We start from the raw sequence: 22981 nt of genomic DNA on the forward strand, positions 1-22981 counted from the left end.
GTTTTTCCAGTTTCATCTTCAATTTAAAATATAAAAATCCTTAGCAGTAGGTTTTAGACATAATGTGTCCATGGCCGACAAAACGTCACACTTTGTCGCTTGCCGTAAAGACGAGATTTGCTTATATCTTTATACGAATAACCCATCAAAGCTTCCTTATGGCACGCGACAAAGTGGGATGTTTTCCCGGCCGTTGGCACATATTATTGTTTCTTTTATGTACGAGTAATTAAAAATATTTAGACACACTGTCAAATTAAAATGAGGGGGGGGGGGGGGGGTGGCAGTTCATATCCGATGGCGAAGGGGAAGGGTGGGGATTATACATTTGGTTAGAAATTTTGTTCTATAGGGGTGGAGGGGGCAGCTGCCCCCCCCCCCCCCCCCTTTGGCGACACCTATGAATGTAAACATGATAACAATGCAATTTAAATTTAAGCGAGATACTGTATTTTATTAGAGTAAATGAAATAAATTGTTATTAGGATTAAAATATTCTTGATCATTACGTCCCAGTACCTAGTATTACCCCAAGTAAAAACGCTTAGGTGACAGATTGGCAGATCGGATAAAGTTGCCAGTAAAGAATGACTCACGCTAGACCGGGCCAGGGCCGGGCCGGAGCTTCCGGCGCTTCGTTTTCTATGGAAAGCACCACGTGATCACCGATCAGTCGTATAGAAAATGACGTGTCGGAAGCTCCGGCCCGGCCCTGGCCCGGTCTAGCGTAAGTCATCCTTAATGCTGCGGCAGTCGCTATCCTTATGCCACCTTAGATCTAGTGGCCCATTGAACGTTTTAATAACGCCAGTAACGCAAATACCAAGAAAATTTACAATGATGTCGACGCCACAACACTGCAGTATCTACGCCTCAACACTTACTCTGCTGCAGTAGTCGTCCAATTTATATTTCGTGTCATATCGTGGCGCTTCGTTTTCTATGGAAAACACCACGTGATCACCGATCAGTCGTATACCGTAGATCACCGATTTCGTGTCATATAATCTAATAACATGACAATACGATTGAAGGCGCGCGTCTTCGTGAATGACTCGATCTATATACCTTTACATCCACGGCTGTGACTATCATCAGATCACCATGGCAACAAAGCTTTAAACTATTTCAATACTGACGACCTGTCTGGCCTCGTGGATAGTGACCCTGCCTATGAAGCCGATGATCCCGGGTTCAAATCCTGGCAAGGGCATTTATTCGTGTGATGAGCATGGATATTTGTTCCTGAGTCATGGGTGGTTTTCTATGTATTTAACTATTTATATATTATATATGTCGTTGTCTAAGTAAAAAGCGCTGGTGGCCTAGTGGTAAGAGCATGCGACTTGCAATCCGGAGGTCGTGGGTTCAAACCCCGGCTCGTACCAATGAGTTTTTCGGAACTTATGTACGAAATATCATTTGATATTTACCAGTCGCTTTTCGGTGAAGGAAAACATCGTGAGGAAACCGGACTAATCCCAACAAGGCTTAGTTTACCCTCTGGGTTGGAAGGGCAGATGGCAGTCGCTTTCGTAAAAATTAGTGCCTACGCCAAATCTTGGGATTAGTTGTCAAGCGGACCCCAGGTTCCCATGAGCCGTGGCAAAATGCCGGGACAACGCGAGGAAGAAGAAGATATGTCGTTGTCTAAGTACCCTCAACACAAGCCTTATTGAGCTTACTGTGGGACTTAGTCAATTTGTGTAATAATGTCCTAATAATATAATAATAATAATTCAGCCTATATACGTCCCACTGCTGGGCACAGGCCTCCTCTCATGTGCGAGAGGGCTCGGGCTATAGTCCCCACGCTAGCCCAATGCGGATTGGGGACTTCACATACACCTATGAATTTCTTCGCAGATGTATGCAGGTTTCCTCACGATGTTTTCCTTCACCGAAAAGCGACTGGTAAATATCAAATGATATTTCGTACATAAATTCCGAAAAACTCATTGGTACGAGCCAGGACTTGAACCCGCGACCTCCGGATTGAAAGTCGGACGTCATATCCACTCGGCCACCACCGCTTCCCTATAAATAATAATAATGTCCTAAAAAAAAAAATCCGAATTTAAAATGTTCGTAAAGAAAGTGAGCCCTAAGTTTCACTGCGACAATGCGTTTGGCCTCGATACGTGACCGGCCTGTCGACTGTCAGCGGATCTGTCACAGTACAATGCTTTTACTCTTCATTTCACGGTCAGTCTAGTTTCTTAATGTCTGTCTGGGGTTCGATTCTCAGTGAGGGCAATTATTTTTTTGATAAACACAGAGTTTTCACACTGATTAAAACTTCCACGATTTAGACAAATTTTTAAATTATACATGCGGGACGGGATAGGACGGGACGGGACGGAACAACGCCATCCTTGAAACGTCGGAAGTATAAAACATTAAGTTCCGTTTTCATACTTCAATAATAATATAATATAATAATAAGTTTATTTCGTTTTTACATTTAAAACTAGGTGGACAGCATGTGGATGTGGTTCCAATAGTAATGGAAGGGACCATCTTCCCATCCTGCTACTGTCTCCAGGAGACTGTTGGGGCTACCGGCGGAGCTACCTATAATACGGAGTTATCAATTTTTCTTTGTATTAAAGAATTAATTATCTTATTGTTTTTAGTTTGGAAATACTTCAATGAATTGCAAAAACTTAATGACATAAATAACCTTCCTAAACATTGTAAAGGACGATAATATTATACTCGTAAAACACTGGGTACTTCAAAAGCTATATTGCATTAAGTAATGCGCAAAATGTACCATAAATAAAATAAAAAAGTTATAATACGTCCTATCCTCCTTTATTATGGGCTGGTCAGTAAACAGCTCATAATAAAGGAGGATATGACGTTACTGGTCAGTAACCAGCCCATAATAAAGGAGGATATGACGTTTCTGGTCAGTAACCAGCCCATAATAAAGGAGGTTATGACGTTTCTGGATAGTAATCAGCCCATAATAAAGGAGACTATGACGTTTTTGGTCAGTAACCAGCCCATAATAAAGGAGGATATGACGTTTCTGGTCAGTAACCCGCCCATAATAAAGGAGGATATGACGTTTCTGGTCAGTAACCAGTCCATAATAATAATAAAGGAGATTATGACGTTTCTGGTTAGTAACCAGCCCATAATAAAGGAGGATATGACGTTTCATAGTAAAGGAATTACGTAGAATCATTTATTTATATATTGTGCGTTACAGGTAATGAATACAGATGTTACCTATAAACAATTTTTGTTCTCTGTAACATGTCTTGCGACGCGATGTATCATTAAGTTTACCGAGCGCATGCAATATTATTAGAAATATAGTAATCTAATTAATTTAATGATGAACATGTTCGTTGAGGTTAAAAATAACAAGGTTTGACATAAAATATGGTCTTAAAAACATGAAATTGGTAACCTCACCACGGCCAACGGACCATCCCGGTTTTTTATCAGATGACCTAGGACCCAAGCCTAGAACCGATGACATTGTTGATGGTAAAGTCTTGTTTCCGTGGTCTCGCGGTTGGGTCAAACACATTTTAGAAAAAGGTCACTTCTGTAGACGATACAATAAATGTTAAGAGGATACGGGAGCTGAGATTTAAATATTTTAGGTGAATATATCCACCTCGCTAACGCCATGTTAGGCGAAAAATCCTGCGTGAAAATCTCAAAAAACGATGTTTCGTATTTGAATATTTCGTCCTCCAAAATTCAACCAAATGTAACGACATTTTGAGATCGAAGTGGTAATAAAATTATCTGTGTCGGACTGTTTTGATTTTTAGGCTAATTGATGACAGTTTTGAATACCATGCTTCTCTTTGCGGCCTAGTAAATAAGGCCGTTTTCGCGAATATTTGAAGTGCACTAGCGCCTTAATGAAAAACTGAAAATGAAAAATGTTTTATTTGTTAATAATACAGGGTTCAATTGTAAAGGTTGGAGTCTTCTAGTAAGTATAAAATACCTGGGACTAACCCTTAAGAAACAATAATGTAAAAAAAAGCAAATCAGTCCGATACGATACGATATACGATAGTCGAGTACGTTTGAATGGAGAAATGACCACTCCTGTTGCCGCTTAACGACTCTGGTACAAACGTCCTAGTACTTTATTTATTTATGATGAAAAAAGGATACATTTTGAATAAAATTAAATTATGACTACTTATAAAATAAAACTACTAAAACTAAACCTACCTAGAAAAAAGAAAGATACCTAAAACAGACCCTGGCTTCTTGGCAGGGTGCCCATCACGCAGGCAGCATTCCCGCGCTGTATCGCGACGGCAAGCCTTTGCGCGAGAAAACTGCCTGCGCGAGGGTCTCCCGTTGCCTCCCTCAATCGCTTTCCAAGCTCCCAAGTTTTTACATTATAAGTGCAACCTACATCCTGAGACAATTCCCACTGAGATTTATATACGAATCATATATAAGTGGCATTGTCTTCGGATTGAGGTATAAAATGTTAGGTAAAATAGGTACAAACGAATATTATTATTATTACACTGACGAATGTCTACTCGAAAGGCGCCTATGAAGCCGATGGTCCCGGGTTCGAAACCCGGTAAGGGCATATATTTGTGTGATGAACACAGATTTCCCGAGTCATGGGTGCTTTCTATGTTTTTATCTGCGTGTATTTGATATAACCACAAACTTAAACTAGACGTAGGTTTTAGTGCTATAAAACAATTATGAATGATTTTTAAATTTAGTCTTAACCACAGAGCATAATTAATTTTTGAATTTTTTTCAAGCAGCAGTGTATTTCATACATCATGGTCATTTGTGGTATTTGTGTCGTCGGCGGTGCGACGTTTTGAGTTAAAACAATGTAGTGATACATTGGTTGCTGAATTATTTTATGGAAAAATAAACATCGTCCATTTTTTTATAAAACCTATGAAAGTGTGTTAATTACAGCCTAAATTAATTACCACTTGATTATGTGGTCGTATCAAAATTACGCGCTGTAATTTTGATACGTATGTATATTGTCGCCTAGTACCCATAGTACAAGCTTTGCCTAGTTTAGGGCTAGATCGATCTGTGTGAGATTGCCCCCAAATATTTTATTTATTTTAGTTGCCCGTAAATGTGAATGACCGAAACTTACGTAAATTCCAAATTCAAGACTAGGTCAAGCAGCATCCTACTTTTGAATCACGATCGTCACTCCACGACGCCTTTTAATGTCAGTTGTCAGCGCGTGGTGAATTTCGCTGACTCGGTCATGACAGTCATGAACCGCCTACTTATTTCTAACTAGCGATCCGCCCCGGCTCCGCTCGGGTGTCACAAACAAATTATACACCGAAACCTTCCCCAAGAATCACTCTATTGATAGGTGAAAACCGCGTGAAAATCCGTTCAGCAGTTTTTGAGTTTAATGCGAACATACAGACAGACGCGGCGGGGGACTTTGTCTTGTAAGGTGTATTCACGAAAAGTTTAGTACCTACTTAATCCAGTAACTTTGTCGACTTTTGTAAGTGGGTTCGTTTGCGTCAAATCCGGTAGTTCTGATTTTTTGTAAACTTGTTTATTTTATGATGTTGGCTCAATGAATAATCCAAAGTGATCTCGAGCGCAGAACGCAACTTTGTCAAAAAACGAAAAACTGGGTAAATTCCATTTTTTTTAGATTTAGGCGATTATAACCTTAAAGGATTAGTATTTGATAATACCTTGTCGGAGCATTTTAAAGTAGACTAAATTTGCTACAATAAAGTCTAGAATTGTCTCTACTTAGGTCTTTGTATGAAAAGGTACAATGGATATTTCAAAAATGAATTCTTCGTCCCTAAACTAGCCCTAGTTGCTAAAAGATTGGACCAGAACCCCTAGTGTAAATTTTTTCGATTTCGTGACGTGTAACGTACGCGTTTGCGTTAAGTCTCATTTAGTATAGGATTTAGAAACAGCGCGCCAAGCGGAACGTTTTCTAAACTCAAAATCCCATTCAAAATTAGACTTAACGCAAATGCATACGTCACGTTACGCTATCGAATAAATGTACACTAGGGGTACTGGTTAGCCAACTTTCCCCCTACTTTTATAAACTTTGATAGGCTTTATCTCGAAAACTATTAGGTCTACAGAAACAATTCTAGTCTCGTATTGTAGAAAATTTAGTCTCCTTGAAAACGCCCTAAGAAGGTGCCATTTTCAACCAAAAGGGTACATTGTCGGTTGTGAATAAGACGCTATTTCCTTATAGCTTTAATTTGAATTGAAAGCAACCTTATCGACAACCGACAATGTGGGACATTTTGGTTGAAAACGTTACATATGAAGGATAAAGTGTAACTATTCGCTGTCATCGGGTAAGTCTCGGTAGCTCGATTGGCAGAGCGATGGGCTAGTGATCCAGAGTAACGAATTCGAGTCTCGTCCGAGACAGTGAATATTTCCACTCTTCTTTTATTTTCATTCTGGTATAGTTTACACGTTTCTATTTATTAATAATAAATAGAAAAAAGAATACAACATGAATTTAACTTATAAACGTTAATATATTTTTCAGAAATATGGTCCCCCATAACTCCGCCGGACGGCTGGGTGTTATTGACCGTGCCCCCCGAAACAACAACCACAACAACATCGTCAACAACATCAACCACAACAACAACGACATCTACAACAACGACGACGACGGAAGGTTGAGTGCTGTTTTAATTAGTAATTTATCCTGCCATCTCAAAATCGGGACTGTAAGATTAAATGTAAGATACAAAACTTAGACTGTTTTAGAACAAGGCCATATAAGATGAATTAATAATGCGAAGCAACATATTAAGATGGATTACACATATATAACACAAACAGCAGCCAAAAAACACTACACCCTACTCATAGTGTTGTGTTCCTGCCGTTGTGTAAGGTTGCCAGAGCTCAACGGGGTTAGGGTCGGCAACGCGCATGTAACTCCTCTGGAGTTGCAGGCGTACATAGGCTGCGGAGACTGCTTACCATCAGGCGGGCCGTATGCTTGTTTGCCACCGACGTAGTATAAAAATATATATATACGTAAAGGAATGTTAGTATTCAATATTCGACATAAATAATTATAACTAACAATTTACAATAAAAACCTTAGGTACACGATAACTTTGTACACTTGTACCGACATGGCTGCGAAGTGGGGGGCCGTACAAAGAGCTGACAGCTTCCTCGCACAATGCATAATGGCTCAGTTTCATGGGTCAATATAAAGCTTGTGGGGACTCCCCGCAGGCGGTAGAACGACTTAACGACTAGTGAAACTCATGAAATCGATACGGATCAGTCCGCATACGGGCCGTATCGACCAATGAAACTGAGCCATAGTATTACAATTCAGCAGGGTAATGCTGCCACGCCAGTATCTACGGCTCATTGCCGCGGAATGCATTTTTATTTTATTTTAGGTTTTTAGGTTATTGTTATTTACAAGTTTAGTTGTTATAAATTGTGAATAGTTAGATAGTCATTTGACGTTTATGGTGGCTTTCTATTTTTATGACTAAAATGAACTCTATTTTACGATCAGTTGATATTACACTTTTACAAAAGTTGTATCTTATTATTATAGCGCCTACAACAGAACCCGAAACCGAAGCACCTACAACAGAACAACCAACAACAACAACAACCACAACAACTACAACAACGACAAAACCAACAACAACAACAACAACGGAAGCGCCAACAACGGAACCAGTCACGGAAGCCATGTTGGAGTTCACGGTCAATGTCACGTTGTCGCCAACAGTGCCGCCAATGACAACGGAGACGATAACGACTATGACGACGAGCAACGTGACAAATGCTACGGAGGCTGCCACAGAGTCAGGTATATTTGTGACTGGTGCTAGTTCAGTGGTGTCACTCATGAATTCGAGCCAATCGTGCAGTCTAACGCAACTAGCTCCGACCAATCACGCGCATGATGTGAACTCATCAACCAATCGCGTTGTGGCGTTAGACTGCACGATTGGCTCGAATTCGTGTGCGTGACACCGCTGTACTGGCCCCATTCTTATTGCCCATAAGCCCGTCCAATGACAATGGTAGCCACAGTAAATTGACTGCCATCTTTCGACACTTGACTTAAACTTTTAGAACGCCATTCGAATTTGATCCCTATTCTTTCACTGATATGTGTTAAATTTCTTAAATATCAAAAAGTCGCGCCATCTACTAGAGCATAGGCCAAAGGTATGACGGCATCTTTTCTAGCGATGGTTTCTCTATCTTTCTACTTCACTGGCTCAGTGACCCAAACAAGATCTTGGCCTCTGACACAAGAGAGCGCCACTCTGCCCTATCCTGCGCCACTTCGCGCCAGTTGGGTATTCCGAGGGCGAACAGGTCTTTTAGGGCTTCGTCACTCCAGCGGTATCTGGGTCACCCCGACGGACGTTTTCTATCCGGTTGCCCCACATACGCTCTTCTCTATGTTTCTAACATAAATAAAATTTCCAGCGGCAACGACGGTCGGCAACGCGACCACCGAGGCGCCTGTAACCACCACCGAAGCGGTTAACATGTCTGACTACAAGGATGGTAAGAGATGAATACAGTCGATCGACCAAATACCGTTATGTTCCGAAAATTGCATGCAATTTCTTGAACCGCCTAAATGGGGGCTTTAATTCTGGCAGTGCTATTACATATACGAGTATACATAAAAAATGCATGAGTTTCTCTTGGAACGAAGTACAATATTATTGATAAACGTATTATATTATTAATTATGATTAACAAATACAAAAAAGTTGAGAAATGCTCGCGCTTCACACTCGTTTAGTCAATCAAATTATTAAATTCAAGTGCAAAAAAAACATAAAGTAGCATACACGTCCAAGGATCGAACCCGGATCGTCGCGGTTTCTTAGCGGCTGTTTGCCAACTGCACCACTATAGGATATCAGTATGTTGGTGAAATTAGGCTACTTATTTTCGAGAAAGAATTTAAATACTTTTTTTCACCTAGCCTAATCCGCCAACCATCCGATAAGAATAGAATAGAATAGACTTTGTTTTATTCATAAACACAAAGAGAACATGGTGAGAATAAAGTGGCACGAAATGGTCTCATCTCAGCATGTTGCTGGCGACTTCCAGCGCACATCGAGTGAGAAATAATCACGGAAGGTAACAGACAAAAGGATGAAACATAAAATAAAACGAAATAAATTGCACACAGTAGGCAAGCTAATACAAAAAGAGATACAACATGACGAACATACTTAACACCAAGTTAAAAATAAAATTGCACGGACGAAACGAACGGACCTGTACCAGTCCGGCCGGATCATATTGTGGCGCGACATTAAGGAACTTCGTTCCAAAAATTTACGTATTTTTGGGCTATCTGTATGAAAATCTCTAAAGTAACATATAACCACGTGTTATAATTGTTATAAATACGGAAATCTAAACCGGAAACGCGGCAAATTGCTTTATTACTCGTTAACAGTCATCGCGGCCATTGTGAAGTCAAGGTCTCGCAAACGGCTGCACCGATTTGATTGCGGTTGCATAACCACTTTAATTAGGGCTATCGTGCTTGTCGTTTATCGCTCTGGATAAGACAATCGGTCACTTCAAACAATAATTGAGTTTAATATTCGCAGTAATACTGTAAAATCCGAAACAAAATTAATTAATAGGGAAGAATAGCTTTGCGATCCTAGCGAAATAACGGTATTTTTTCTATGAATTTCCATTTCGGGAGAAAACGTTTTTCACTAACTAAATCTTAACAAACCACTTTGATTTTGATGTCGATCGCTTCAGCATAGGGGAAACTGGGGAGGGTTGATCACCCCTTTTGATTTTAGACTAAATTTTTTAAACTATTAGCAGTATTGAAAAGCTTTATAGACCATACGATTCAGAATTTATCTATTTATGAATACTTTGAATTAGAACAGAATTGTGCAACAATTTAGACCATTATTTAAAGAAATGCCATAATGTAGACTTTTACCATGTGTCCCCTGTATAAGGGAGACATGTTTACCCCTGGTTGGGAGCCTTGATCCTGGGGGATCAAGTCTCCCAGGTTCTGGGGACACATGGTAAACAGATTTTTACCGTGTCTCCCCATACCAGATTCTCACAGATTATATAGCCCGAATCGGAACTAGCAATGCATCTAGAATTAGGTAAACACACAACGAACATATATATACTGTATCTTCCATACTTAGCAGTTATATTTCCGCCAATAAGATGTCTTGATGCGAAAGGGATCAAGTCTCCCATGCTTGGGGACACATGGTAAATAGATTTTAAGTGACAATGCCATACTTTGAGGGTTGATTTCACGTTAATTTATTGAGTTGATCAACAGGAATTTAATCTATTAAGAAATCAAACACATAATGATCCGTATCTTTCAATTTTTAAGAAGAAACTAGTTATATTTTCGAAAAAAGAACACCAAACTGGTAATCAATTTTACAGTACATATATGGTGCTACTTTTCCCCCATAGTGCGTAAATTAGCACATTATGTAACTATGTCGAAAATTTGAAGGGTTATATGTACTGTAAAACGTTGTAGGATACATATGCGAATAGGTAATTCGTAACTCGTGTAAAATTTCCTATTTTTCGCACTTGTATCGTAAATAACTATTGCGCCATCAAAAAATCAAAAAGAAGTAGCAAACATAAAATTTCTTCTAACAAGTACACTTGTCTGTAGAATAATAATTAAAACAAGTTTAATTGTTTATAAACAAACTTCCAAACAATCATAATGATTACTGTAAATTGCTCTTATTTATCATTACCACATTTGGAGACTCAAGTAACAAGCTAACTATAATCTCAGAAGTTTTAACAGTCTAGAAATACCTAATTTGCGAAATTAAACATCTAAGTAATGATCAACAACAATAGCTAATACTTAGCTATATTATATTAATCAGTCTTCATCAAAAATAAGTTACTATTTGGCTTTAAACACTTTAATGGTAATACCAGCTAATACTTCTGATACAGCATTTTTTAATCTTTCCTTATCTATCAGTATTCTTTGTTTTTAACCTTCTCTGGTCGTATATTTTCGACGCATGATTTCCTAAAACAATAAAAAATTACAGCATTATGAAACGTTTTGTTCATTACTAAGTAGACTTGATCCCTTTAGGGGTGACATGATCCCGGGATCATGTCTCCCCCAAAGAAAAAGTCGAAGTCTCCCCATACATACTCAGGTTATAAAACATGGCGTGATCGAAACTTACGTTCGCGTATTTCAATGAAATCAAAGTTAATTAACACTTCAATAAACAACAAATAGAATAATCATACTCACTAAGACCTTTTCTATCACATTTTACTTAATAAATCCAGTTAAAATTTACCGAAAATTAAATACAGCACGCAGCAAATTTTTCATAGTCCGCCACTTGCAAACCACTGACTTGTTCCAAACGGCGCCATGACAGAACGTGAAGTTAGGAACGAATTAATGAGTGTTGCTAGCGTAAAAAACTGTATGACGTCTGGTTAAACTTGAAATGAAGATTACCAAGTGTCCCCTAGGGATCGACCCTCCCCACCTTCCCCTAATATATACTAGTAGGTTTATAGGTTCCGCTTTAAAAAAAATTTGTTATGACAATTAAAAAAAAGGAAACCCTATAAACGAACAAATTAAGTGGAAAAACGTTTTATCCTATTGTATAGACCATCACGTGCTTCCCTCTTAAAGAATAGTCAAGAAGTAAACATAACATAAGGTAATTTTACGTATCAGTATTGCGATACAACGAGGAAATGCCGCCAGCATCCTTGGTACAATGCCTCAAGGGCCTATTTTAGATATAAGCTAGTTATAGTAATCATCTGTATATATCCATTATGTATATTGTTATTGTCAGGTAATTTTTCAAATTTCTAAAAATAATCCTATACTTATCTTATTGTTTATCGTGTTATACTTGCTGATCAAACAATCCAAATACATATATCACTTTGTCGATTGTCATTAATTCAATACACATATAAACCTGCGGCGGTAACATTTTTATCGCCTGTCACTATGCCTGTCACGTTCTAACAAGTATGTAAATGCGAAAGTGACAGGCATAGTGACAGTGATAAAAAACCGGCCAAGCTACAGCGGCTGCCATTGAGAAAGTAGTACCTTTTGTTAAAATGTGTTACAAATATATCATATCTTAAAAAAATAAAACCAATAGATAGAGTCAAACCAAGATAAGTTCGCAGCGATTTTGATAGTCCAGACGGTGCACGTGTTATTTTAAACGTCAATCTTCTATGAAAATAGGACGTTTAATTCACACTTGCACCGTCTGGGCTATCAAAATCGCTGCCAACTTGTCTTGGTCTGTCTTCTAAATCCCATCGAATGAATAACAGTTTTGAATGATTCACGGCTAGTTTCACTAGACTTAAATCGACCGGGATATAAACACAACAACAACAACAATACAACAACAACAACACAAACAACAACAACAACAAGATGCATGTAACTGCGTCGAAATATCGGGGGCTCAAAAACAATATAAAAGGTTTATATCCCGGTCGATTTAAGCCCATCAAATGAATATTTAATATATTATCAATAAAATCCTTGCTAATTAATATTAATATATATCTCAATAGAAATACCCTCAATGTTAATAACGTAAAGATAAAGATAACAAAAGTCAAGGAGTCAACAAAATTATTAGAATTTCTGCAACAGGTCAAAGAACTCTATAAACAATTTATCCCTGACAAAACCACTTTAAAAACACCTCAATAAGTCGACACAGTGCTGACATTTCATATCAAGACCAAAGAACGTTGTCAGTTCTTTTTTTCGCCACTAGAATACACAACTTGGTTAAAATAAAAATACCAAATTACATTTGCACTTAAATATATCGCTACTATCTTAAATATCAGTATAAAGTCGTTCAAAAGCTTGACAGTATATTTTTCACCGACTGTATACGTAAAGTTGTTAACAGGTAAACAATGAAAATAAAAAATGGTGGACTAATATTCCAAGCACTAGACTAGTTTAAATTAACCTCCAGATCCTTACAGCCAATATGTGATCACAGCTCAAGCTTACAATGGTCCTACAGAATGCACTTAGTGTGTGTATTGACTCAATTGACTGGCCTTTCATAAGCTTTATTGCAAAGAACTTAAGGTTTATAAATAGTCAGTGGCGTGTTTCTTAGTACAGAGTTGAAACGGTTTGAAACAAAGAGTACTGGGCGGCCGCCGTATGCGCACGTCATTGCCAAGGCGGTGGCAAGGACACTCGACAACCTGTTCTAGTTTAAAAAAGAAAAGAGTGGCGTGAGAAAGAGTGACAATTAGTGATCTTTGTGCGATTTTTTAAAACTAATTACAGTGCCATAATAATAAGACTGTTTGATAAAATGACAATTTCAAAAGCTTAAAAAATGTGCACAAAAATTTTTGCATGAAAATAAATTTTCAAAAATAATTTATTTGAAGTCCGTGCATAAATATGACGATATTTCAAGATCTGTTATGTGTAAAGTAAAAAAACATCATTAGTCTGAAAATTTACATTAATTTCAATATACTAATTATTATAATCTTGAAGTGAACTTCTATGAAGACACAGATTATATGCTAATCAAATTATCACACAATTAACTTTTGGTCACAAATATGTGATCATTAGTAATGTGTTTTTGATAAACATTCATGTGTTCAATAGTGATTGATAGTTCCATCATAACATTATTAAGAACGCCAAATATTAGAACACCAACTACTTACTGGTTAATAATTAAAAAAACCTTTTGAACATAAAGTGCAAAACCAGTTAATGTAATAAGCAATAATATATCTCAATGTGGTAATTAGTGCCAACATTTAATACAAACAATCAGTAAACATCACCTAAATTAATAGTGTCAACACTCACAAAAATTTGAATGTGACAATTAGTGTTTAAGCTTTAGTGTAAGTGTAAAATGATCCTAAACTCTACACTATTGGTGCTGGCAGTGTGTGGTCGGCGCCTCTGGCCCCAGAGCCGGATCGTCGGCGGAGCCAAATCTGGCTTCGGACAGTGGCCCTGGCAGATCTCCCTGCGGCAGTACAGGACGTCGACGTACCTGCATAAGTGTGGAGCAGCCCTTTTGAACGAGAACTGGGCAATCACGGCGGCGCATTGTGTTGAACAGTGAGTAGTTTTTTGTGGAATTTAGTGAATAATTCGGTAAATATTATTTTGGTCGTCGATATCGATACAACAAGAAATGGTCTGACCATGGTCTGACATTGAGTAAGGTCTTTTAGTCTACTCTTTTATTTATTTATTTAATCTTTATTGCACAATACATGAGGTACAAATGGCGAACTTAATGCCTTAAGGCATTCTCTACCAGTCAACCAATGGGGTAAACCAGAAACTCTTTTGTTTTTTTTTTATACTACGTCGGTGGCAAACAAGCATACGGCCCGCCTGATGGTAAGCAGTCTCCGTAGCCTATGTACGCCTGCAACTCCAGAGGAGTTACATGCGCGTTGCCGACCCTAAACCCGCCCCCCCCCTCGTCTGTTTTTTTTAAGCTTTGGCTACGACCTAGCCGTCAATTCATTCTAAAGGATAACATTAAACAAATTCCATAGTAAAATAACCTATATACCGTTTTATACAATCGTGATATAATAGAGAGCTTTTCAGTCGAGTACCGTGTTTAGGCAACGAAGCTTGCTGAGTTGCCTAAGTGAGGTACGATATTGAAAAGCTTGATTATATCACTATTGTATACAATACTTTTTCTAATATAATATTTTTATTACTATAAAACCTAAATAAGTAATGAAAATTAGTAACTATCTAAGTAGACAAAAAGACATAAACGCGCGAACCCCTTCGCCCGTCCCCGATTCTATGGGAGCGCGGCGGCACCTGATTGGTTTGATTTTTTATGGTTCACTACAGCGTATCGAAAGAATTTGTACAGTACATAATATACATATTATTAGTATATATATTCGAACGCGCCGAGATGAGACCGGAATGGCGTCGCGACATTAAAGTCGGAATATCAAAGCACGACGATGACTGGCTGGAGCACCTTAAGCAGAAAAGTCTTCGTCGTGCTCTACCACCTCCTGCGAACTCACGATTTGTATGCGATCGATGCGGAAAGAAATGTCGCGCTGCTATAGGACTTTATAGCCACCAACGGCGATGCCCAGCCCCATAAACCCACAAGCGCCGCAACAAGCATCTACAACAGATGGTGTAGCCAATGATGATGAGTATATATATTATGGTGCTACTTTACCGCACTAGTGCGCAAATTAGCATATTACGTTACTGTGTCAAATATTTAAAGGGCCATATGTACTGTAAAACGTTGTACGATACATCTGCGAATAGATAATTCGCAACTCGTGTCGATTTAAAACATTCCCTTCGGTTATGTTTTAAATTATCGCCACTCGTTTCGAATTTCCTATTTTTCGCACTTATTGTATCGTAATGTACTATTACAATACATATGGTGCTACTTTCCCGCACGCGTGCGGGAATGAGCATTTTAGTGATTGGCAACTCGTGTCGATTTAAAACACTCCCTTCGGTCATGTCTTAATGTATCACCACTCCTTGCGAATTTCCTATTTTCTGCACTTGTATAGTAAAGTACTATTATAGTTGAGTTGGAAGACCATACATGAAAACTACGCAATTATAGGTATACGAAATCTTAATTCAACCATTACAGTCGACGCGTAGAAAAAACGAATTACGTTACAATATTAGAATAACCTTGGCTATATCTTGAGCTACTAATATTATGCATATTATACCTAAGGAGCTAATTAAAATGTTAAAACACTCATTTAAGTTTGTGCCAATATAAATGAAGATTTTGAAGGTGTTTTAACCACAAGAACGCAAAACGACCATGAGAGCAGGAGGAAAAAGACTGCATTGTATTGTATTGGTTTTCATTTGTATATTGAGAATGAATTGACTGTTTTTTCTAAATAATGTCAAACGATCTTGATTTTCCTGAGGATCAATATAGGACTCATGGCATTTAAGCAACACAAAGGTCAGAAATGAGAGTTAAAGTCTGACGCTCGCACTCGACGAATGAAACGCCTCTAACAAAATGATAAGGTGATGTAACGTCACATCATATAAGTCTGTCCTAAATCATGGACTAATTAAGTAGATTAATTAGTCCATGGTTGGGGTAGAATGCAGGACATCGACATGTCTTTTTTAGATAATCCAAAAAATGTTCATAATATTCCAGTGTCCCTCCATCGGAGCTACTAGTGAGACTGGGAGAGCATGACTTGGCTACAGAAGATGAACCCTACGGTTTCGCGGAGAGAAGAGTCCAGATCGTGGCCAGCCATCCGCACTTCGATCCTGCTACGTTTGAATACGATCTGGCGTTACTGAGGTAAGTTCATTTTTAACAGGATACATATAGAAGAGGAGCTACTAGTGAGACTGGGAGAGCATGACTTGGCTACAGAAGATGAACCCTACGGTTTCGCGGAGAGAAGAGTCCAGATCGTGGCCAGCCATCCGCACTTCGATCCTGCTACGTTTGAATACGATCTGGCGTTACTAAGGTAAGTTCATTTTTAACAGGATACATATAGAAGAGGAGCTACTAGTGAGACTAGGATAGCATGACTTGGCTACAGAAGATGAACCCTACGGTTTCGCGGAGAGAAGAGTCCAGATCGTGGCCAGCCATCCGCACTTCGATCCTGCTACCTTTGAATACGATCTGGCGTTATTGAGGTAAGTTCATTTTTAACAGGATACATATAGAAGAGGAGCTACTAGTGAGACTGGGATAGCATGACTTGGCTACAGAAGATGAACCCTACGGTTTCGCGGAGAGAAGAGTCCAGATCGTGGCCAGCCATCCGCACTTCGATCCTGCTACGTTTGAATACGATCTGGCGTTACTGAGGTAAGTTCATTTTTAACAGGATATATATAGAAGAGGAATTACTAGTGAGACTGGGAGCGTATGCCTTGGCTACAGAAGATAAGCCTTACGGCTTCGCGGAGGGAAGAGTACAGATCGTGGCCAGCAATCTGCACTTTGTTCCTGCTACGTTTGAGTACGACAAAGATAAAGATAGATTATTATTTAAGTAGGCATATTACAATGCGCTTATGACCGTCAAATAAAGCTACACCGGCTCTAACCCTACAGCTCTGACCTGAGAAGATTTAAATCCCCCCTCAATTGGAGGAGGGTATCCCAATATGGACTGGCAAGAAACACGGCGGGACACATCTTTTCGAAACATTACATCTTATAATTAACACCTGGCGTTACTGAAGTAAAGTAGTAATGAAACGAAGATTTTTAGGCCGGTTTTTATTGATAACAACTTTTTTTTCGTTAAATTTGTATAAAATTTGGTTGTTGGGTAAATTGTATGTAATTTATCCGTTGATGTTAAAAAAATATCATACCTTTTCCTAACTTAAACGACGATTTTTAGGGGCATAAGGTGACATTGCGCTTATATTCTACAGAATAGAGATATCATCATAACTTCTTACTTTCCATCAAATTTCATCAAACGACCAGACGAAAAAAAAATCGATAAAATCGGTATATTTATAATGAATTAAATTACAAAGAGTTGACGTAAGTAAAACATCTATTTCATAAAATAGCAATGTCAAAAACAATGGGGTTGGCCGGTCGAAATATTAAACAGATGGCGCCATCATAGCTTGGCCTGTCAATCCCTAGAAATGTGTCAAATTCTTGTTTTTTTTTGGAATTTTGTGACCTGGATTCCAGTACTTTAAGCCAAATCACATAGAACAAAACTAGAGACAGGGGCAAGCTATGATGGCGCCATCTATGCAAACCTTTGACAGTTGCCAACCCCATTGTTAAAAATGACGGTTATACCTAACGCTACTATTAATCAGATGTTGATACAAACCACACTTAACTGGCTTTATCAAATAAACACTCGAAAACACATTTAAGGCACATTAGAACCTAAGTACGAGTTAATGGCATCCACCTACGCGGTCAAGTACTTTGGTGACTGACCGCACAGAATGTCCACTGGCAAAAAACGTTGACCAGCTGACTAAGTGACTAACTGTTTTGGTGAAGCACTTTGATAATTCCGACTACGAAGAATTTATTAATATTGAGATAGAAAATACACAGATAATCAGGAAAGTGTAAGAAAACGCTCAACGTGTTATTCATTGTTTTTTGTGCAAGAAAGTTATTTTTTTCTAATAAACGTGTTGATTTTTTTCGTAATAAAAATAAATTAATAATAATAATTCGTAATAATAATAAATTTTTATCTTTATCTTTTTTTTATCTTTGGGAATACTTTCACGGCAAGTTGGCAATATTTCCGAAAGCATTTGAAATAATATTTTCACCACTTATTTACTCAAAAAAGATCATGAGACGGCTTATTTGTCACTTTTTATGTTTTGTTTTATCACTAGTTTTACCGGTTTCGAGCCTTGAGAAAAAATACAAAAATTTGACTAGTTAAAATCGGTTTAAAAAATGTTTAGGTTTACAAAATGAATATACTTCTGTCTGTACACTTTACTACTAGGTATGCATAAGAGGGGATTTACTAAGTCGTATACATATAGTATACTTATTATGTAGTTTTGAGCAAAGGCTTTTAGTATTTTTTTTAAATGTTTGTACTGATGTTTCCAGATTCTACGAGCCAGTGACGTTCCAGCCCAATATTCTGCCAGTATGCGTCCCTGACGACGACGACGATTTCGTCGGCAAGACGGCGCACGTCACGGGCTGGGGACGACTTTATGACGGTTAGTTTCGTCATTTTTACTGTCTTTTTTTAACTGTATTAATTAGAGACTGGCAGTCTATCTCGCGGCGCTCCTGTGCTTAGCCTACAGGGTGTTTTCAACTCCCTTTCATCGAGAGATGAAGTGGTCATCTAATGAAAAAGACAGAAATCACAAAATAGCTAATATAAGTGATATCATATTATTTTATAATTTTCTATGGGAATCCTTTTTTCGGATTTCGTAATTGGTTCTATAGTACTCGTTAAATAAGTTCAGTATGCCATACATTTATCTATCAAAGTATGGGTAATGGTTGAAAAACACTTTATTTGTACATTTTTTTATGTCCTTTCTCGAGATTAATTCTGAGCATAAGCAATTTAGGCAGAAATGTGTCTTTACGTACCTAGTAAAGAATTTAAATAAATTAGTCTACCAGATACATATACGTATGTCCATGGCTAATTCTACATTATATTGTATAATCTGTGTTTTAGACAGCTAACACCAATATATTCCCAAATGTTTTCAGATGGCCCCCTCCCCACCGTCCTGCAAGAGGTGGAGGTGCCCATCATCAACAACACGGCTTGCGAAGCTATGTACCTGGCAGCAGGATACAACGAGCATATACCTAACATCTTCATCTGTGCTGGTTGGAAGAAGGGCGGATCTGACAGCTGTGAAGGTAATTAATTTTAAATAACTATGCCCTTTTGGCAGTCTTCTTCTTCCTCGCGTTGTCCCGGCATTTGCCACGGCTCATGGGAGCCTGGGGTCCGCTTGACAACTAATCCCAAGATTTGGCGTAGGCACTAGTTTTTACGAAAGCGACTGCCATCAGACCTACCAACCCAGAGGATAAACTAGGCCTTGTTGGGATTAGTCCGGTTTCCTCACGATGTTTTCCTTCACCGAAAAGCGACTGGTAAATACCAAATGATATTTCGTACATAAGTTCCGAAAAACTCATTGGTACGAGCCGGGGTTTGAACCCGCGACCTCCGGATTGCAAGTCGCACGCTCTTACCGCTAGGCCACCAGCGCTTATTCACCTTTTGGCAGTGTACACCGATTTATACCGTGTCCAACTTCAAACAAAAAAAATAGTAAATCTAAAAACAAGTGACGACGCGACAGATTTAAGAGGGAAGATACCACGAGGGCGTCCATACGAGAAGAGAAAACGTTTTTCCACTTCTAAATATTTTCTAATCTCCATAATTTTTTTGTATATTATTGACGCAATGAAAAACTAGGATTATAGGTTTTTCGTCGTTTTTTTCAAAGTTTGCAAAACAGAAAAAAAATCAAAAATAGTGAAATCTATAAACCTAGAATATATTATGCTGAAGCGATCGACATCAAAATCAAAGTGATTTGTTAAGATTTAGTTAGTGGAAACCGTTTTCTCCCGAAATGGAATTTCATAGAAAAAATATCGTTATTTCGTTACCTAGCTATTCTTCCCGTTTACTTAAGCATGTTTGTTATGGGGTGCGTCCGGACGGACCGTCGTCGGCGAGCAAATGCGTTCGAGATTTTGAATTTCGAGCGAGGATTATAAAATGACTAATGGGTGTAAAAAGACACCTTTTTTACACTGTGCTTCTGGCGTCTTCTCTGTTACTGATAACGTCGCTTCACAAGATCTAACAGATGGCGTTAGTAGAACTACTTCCATACAAAGAGTGCAACCTTCTATGAAGCGCCATACATCCCCTACATCGCGCTTGCAGATTTTCGAATGTCAGTTGTAATATATACAGCACCTGGGCTAATCTAATTGAATCCCCAGGCACAACACCCGTCTGGAGGGAGAATTTTCTATAGTACCCTCTCTCTACATTACACACTATCCCCCTTATTCATAAACGTCTACTAAAGTTGACAAGCCGCTAATAATCGTTTGTCCCTTTCCGACGTATTGGTATGATAGAAAGGGACAAACGATTATTAGCGGCTTGTCAACTTTAGTAGACGTTTATGAATAAGGGGGTATATGTATAACAACACCCTAAGGACTACTTACACTAACCCGAGGTTAACCGATTAAACTTGTAGTTACTTTGGTTACCACTAATATTTGACACTGGGTTTAACGGTTTAACAGATTATCCCCAGATTAGTGGGATGGTACATATGTGGGCCTAAGATTGAGAAACCTTTATGACCCAGCCTATGAAGTCTCAGGGTGGCCGCGGGATCTTTATCTGTACTGGCTGGAAGAACGGGGATTCTGACCACTGTTATTTTTTATGTGAATTGGGGTAAATTCCCCATGAACTGGAATAAATATACAGCGAGTCTCTCACCATGGGGATTTTAAATCTAGGACTCGATTTTACTCGCGAATCCGAGCTACCCTTATTATGGGACCGATCGCAAAAAAAAATGACTTTTTCATACATTTGGGCTAATCAGATGTTTTCTATGGAAAAGTCAACGTCAAATATTGTAATACCACGCAAAAGGTTTAATGAACAGAATTTCATTTCCAACTACAACTTCATTTTGACATTTATGACCAATCGCAACTTTTCACTAGAATTTTATCTTCATTAACCTGATTATTGACTAACCTGATAAATGATAATCGAATTTCTCTTTAAATTACAGGAGACAGCGGCGGGCCTATGGTGGTGCAGCGCGCGCGCGACGGGCGCTTCGTGCTCGGCGGCGTCATCTCGTGGGGCATCGGCTGCGCCGAGCCCAACCAGCCCGGCGTCTACACGCGCATTTCGGAGTTCCGGGATTGGATCAACCAGATATTACAATTCTAAGCTATATTGCTCAAAAATAGTCAGGGAAATATTGCCAACCTTTGAAATTTTATTACCTAAATCAATAGCAACACTGGAAACTAAAAGGCACCGGATAAAAACGTTACTTACAATAAGTTTCTATTATTTTAAGAAAATGTATGAACGTTGATGTTATGTTGATCCGTACAGTGCTTCTATGACCGTATGTATATATGCGCATTTCGGAGTTCTGGGACGATGAAGCAGACAGGTAGGTACTGCATTTTTGGCAATATTACTAGGAGTTATTGCCGATTTTGGAAATTGTAATGCTCAAAGTATAATTTGAGAGAGACTCTACTTACATTATAAACTAAAACGTAGCGGATAAAACATATATGATTGTTTTCTGTTGCTTTAAAGTAATTTTCGACAAAATTATCCGGAAATATTGCCGATTTTTTTTCTGTAAATATTACGTTTCCGGAAAATATTACTGGAAAATTTTGCCGTAATTTATTGACGGGAAATATTTCTGCGTAATACTTAAATGAAAGATATGACATATAAATAATTACAGGCGAACTGAACTATAAATATACTTATGTAAAGTTTAATAACCCAGTTCGTAAACTTGCATCAGAAAACGCTTCGCAGTCTTTTTATTGGTAATTAATATTGTATTGTACTGTAATGGTTCCCATATTGCCTATTAAAATCCAAGCGTTTATTTCGCCGGCATTTTTTTTGTTGAATATAAATCAATTATCATCATCACTAGTTTTGAAAAAAAAATCACTAGCTTCAAAACATAGTAGTCGAATTTAATCCATTGATTTATTATTAGGTACTATTTAGAAGCCATACCAAACAATCTGTACCACGTGACCAAAACGAAAGCGCCATAAAATATGGCGCTTACCCGTTTCGGTCGCGAGATTCACGCTCCGCTTCTATGGTTTGTTGTCAAAAGAACAACTCATGGCGCAAACTACTGGTTCTCTATGCTGGTTCTATACGTAGTAATAATAGTTCAATGATTTAATCATCATAATTACTATCATTATCATTGTGTTCATAATCCTTTTTAAAATAACGACATTTTTTGTTTTTAGCGCTATTGCTTTAAAAAGTGCAATAGTCTGCAAGTGTCCTAAACTGCATTTATAAAATGTAAGAAAATGTGGCTTTCCTCAGAGAAGGGTTCTCATGCACATGGAGTATATGGACCCTTTAGACATGGAATGCCGCATATGATATCGAGCAACGAATTTAATCTAGGTAGGTAGGTTAAATAATAAATTATTTAATTCAGTAGGGTAACATCCCCTCCAGTATGAAAACTCCAGATTGTTTTTTTATATTTTAGAAATATTTTGATAAAGCTGTCGTGTTATTTTTACTAAAA

At 38.2% G+C, this 22981-nt stretch overlaps 1 protein-coding gene across 2 annotated transcripts in view; it reads left to right on the forward strand.

The window, feature by feature from the left end:
• The window catches only part of LOC133532156 (serine proteinase stubble), a 56381-nt gene extending 34540 nt beyond the window's left edge, over window positions 1-21841 (forward strand). Inside the window, exons 4-11 of one of the 2 annotated variants that reach the window (XM_061870698.1) lie at window positions 6542-6676; window positions 7589-7851; window positions 8502-8562; window positions 14023-14200; window positions 16296-16448; window positions 18732-18847; window positions 19362-19517; window positions 21449-21841. In XM_061870698.1, the coding sequence (XP_061726682.1) occupies window positions 6542-6676; window positions 7589-7851; window positions 8502-8562; window positions 14023-14200; window positions 16296-16448; window positions 18732-18847; window positions 19362-19517; window positions 21449-21612 (1226 nt within the window). In that variant the 3' untranslated portion in view covers window positions 21613-21841. Of the gene's footprint in view, window positions 1-6541; window positions 6677-7588; window positions 7852-8481; window positions 8563-14022; window positions 14201-16295; window positions 16974-18731; window positions 18848-19361; window positions 19518-21448 lie in introns of those variants that run through there. The other variant, XR_009801654.1, reaches the window with a different exon arrangement.
• The last annotated feature ends 1140 nt before the right edge of the window (window positions 21842-22981 follow it).

The sequence above is a fragment of the Cydia pomonella genome, chromosome 26, assembly GCF_033807575.1.
Source record: "Cydia pomonella isolate Wapato2018A chromosome 26, ilCydPomo1, whole genome shotgun sequence".
NCBI classification, from domain to species: domain Eukaryota; kingdom Metazoa; phylum Arthropoda; class Insecta; order Lepidoptera; family Tortricidae; genus Cydia; species Cydia pomonella.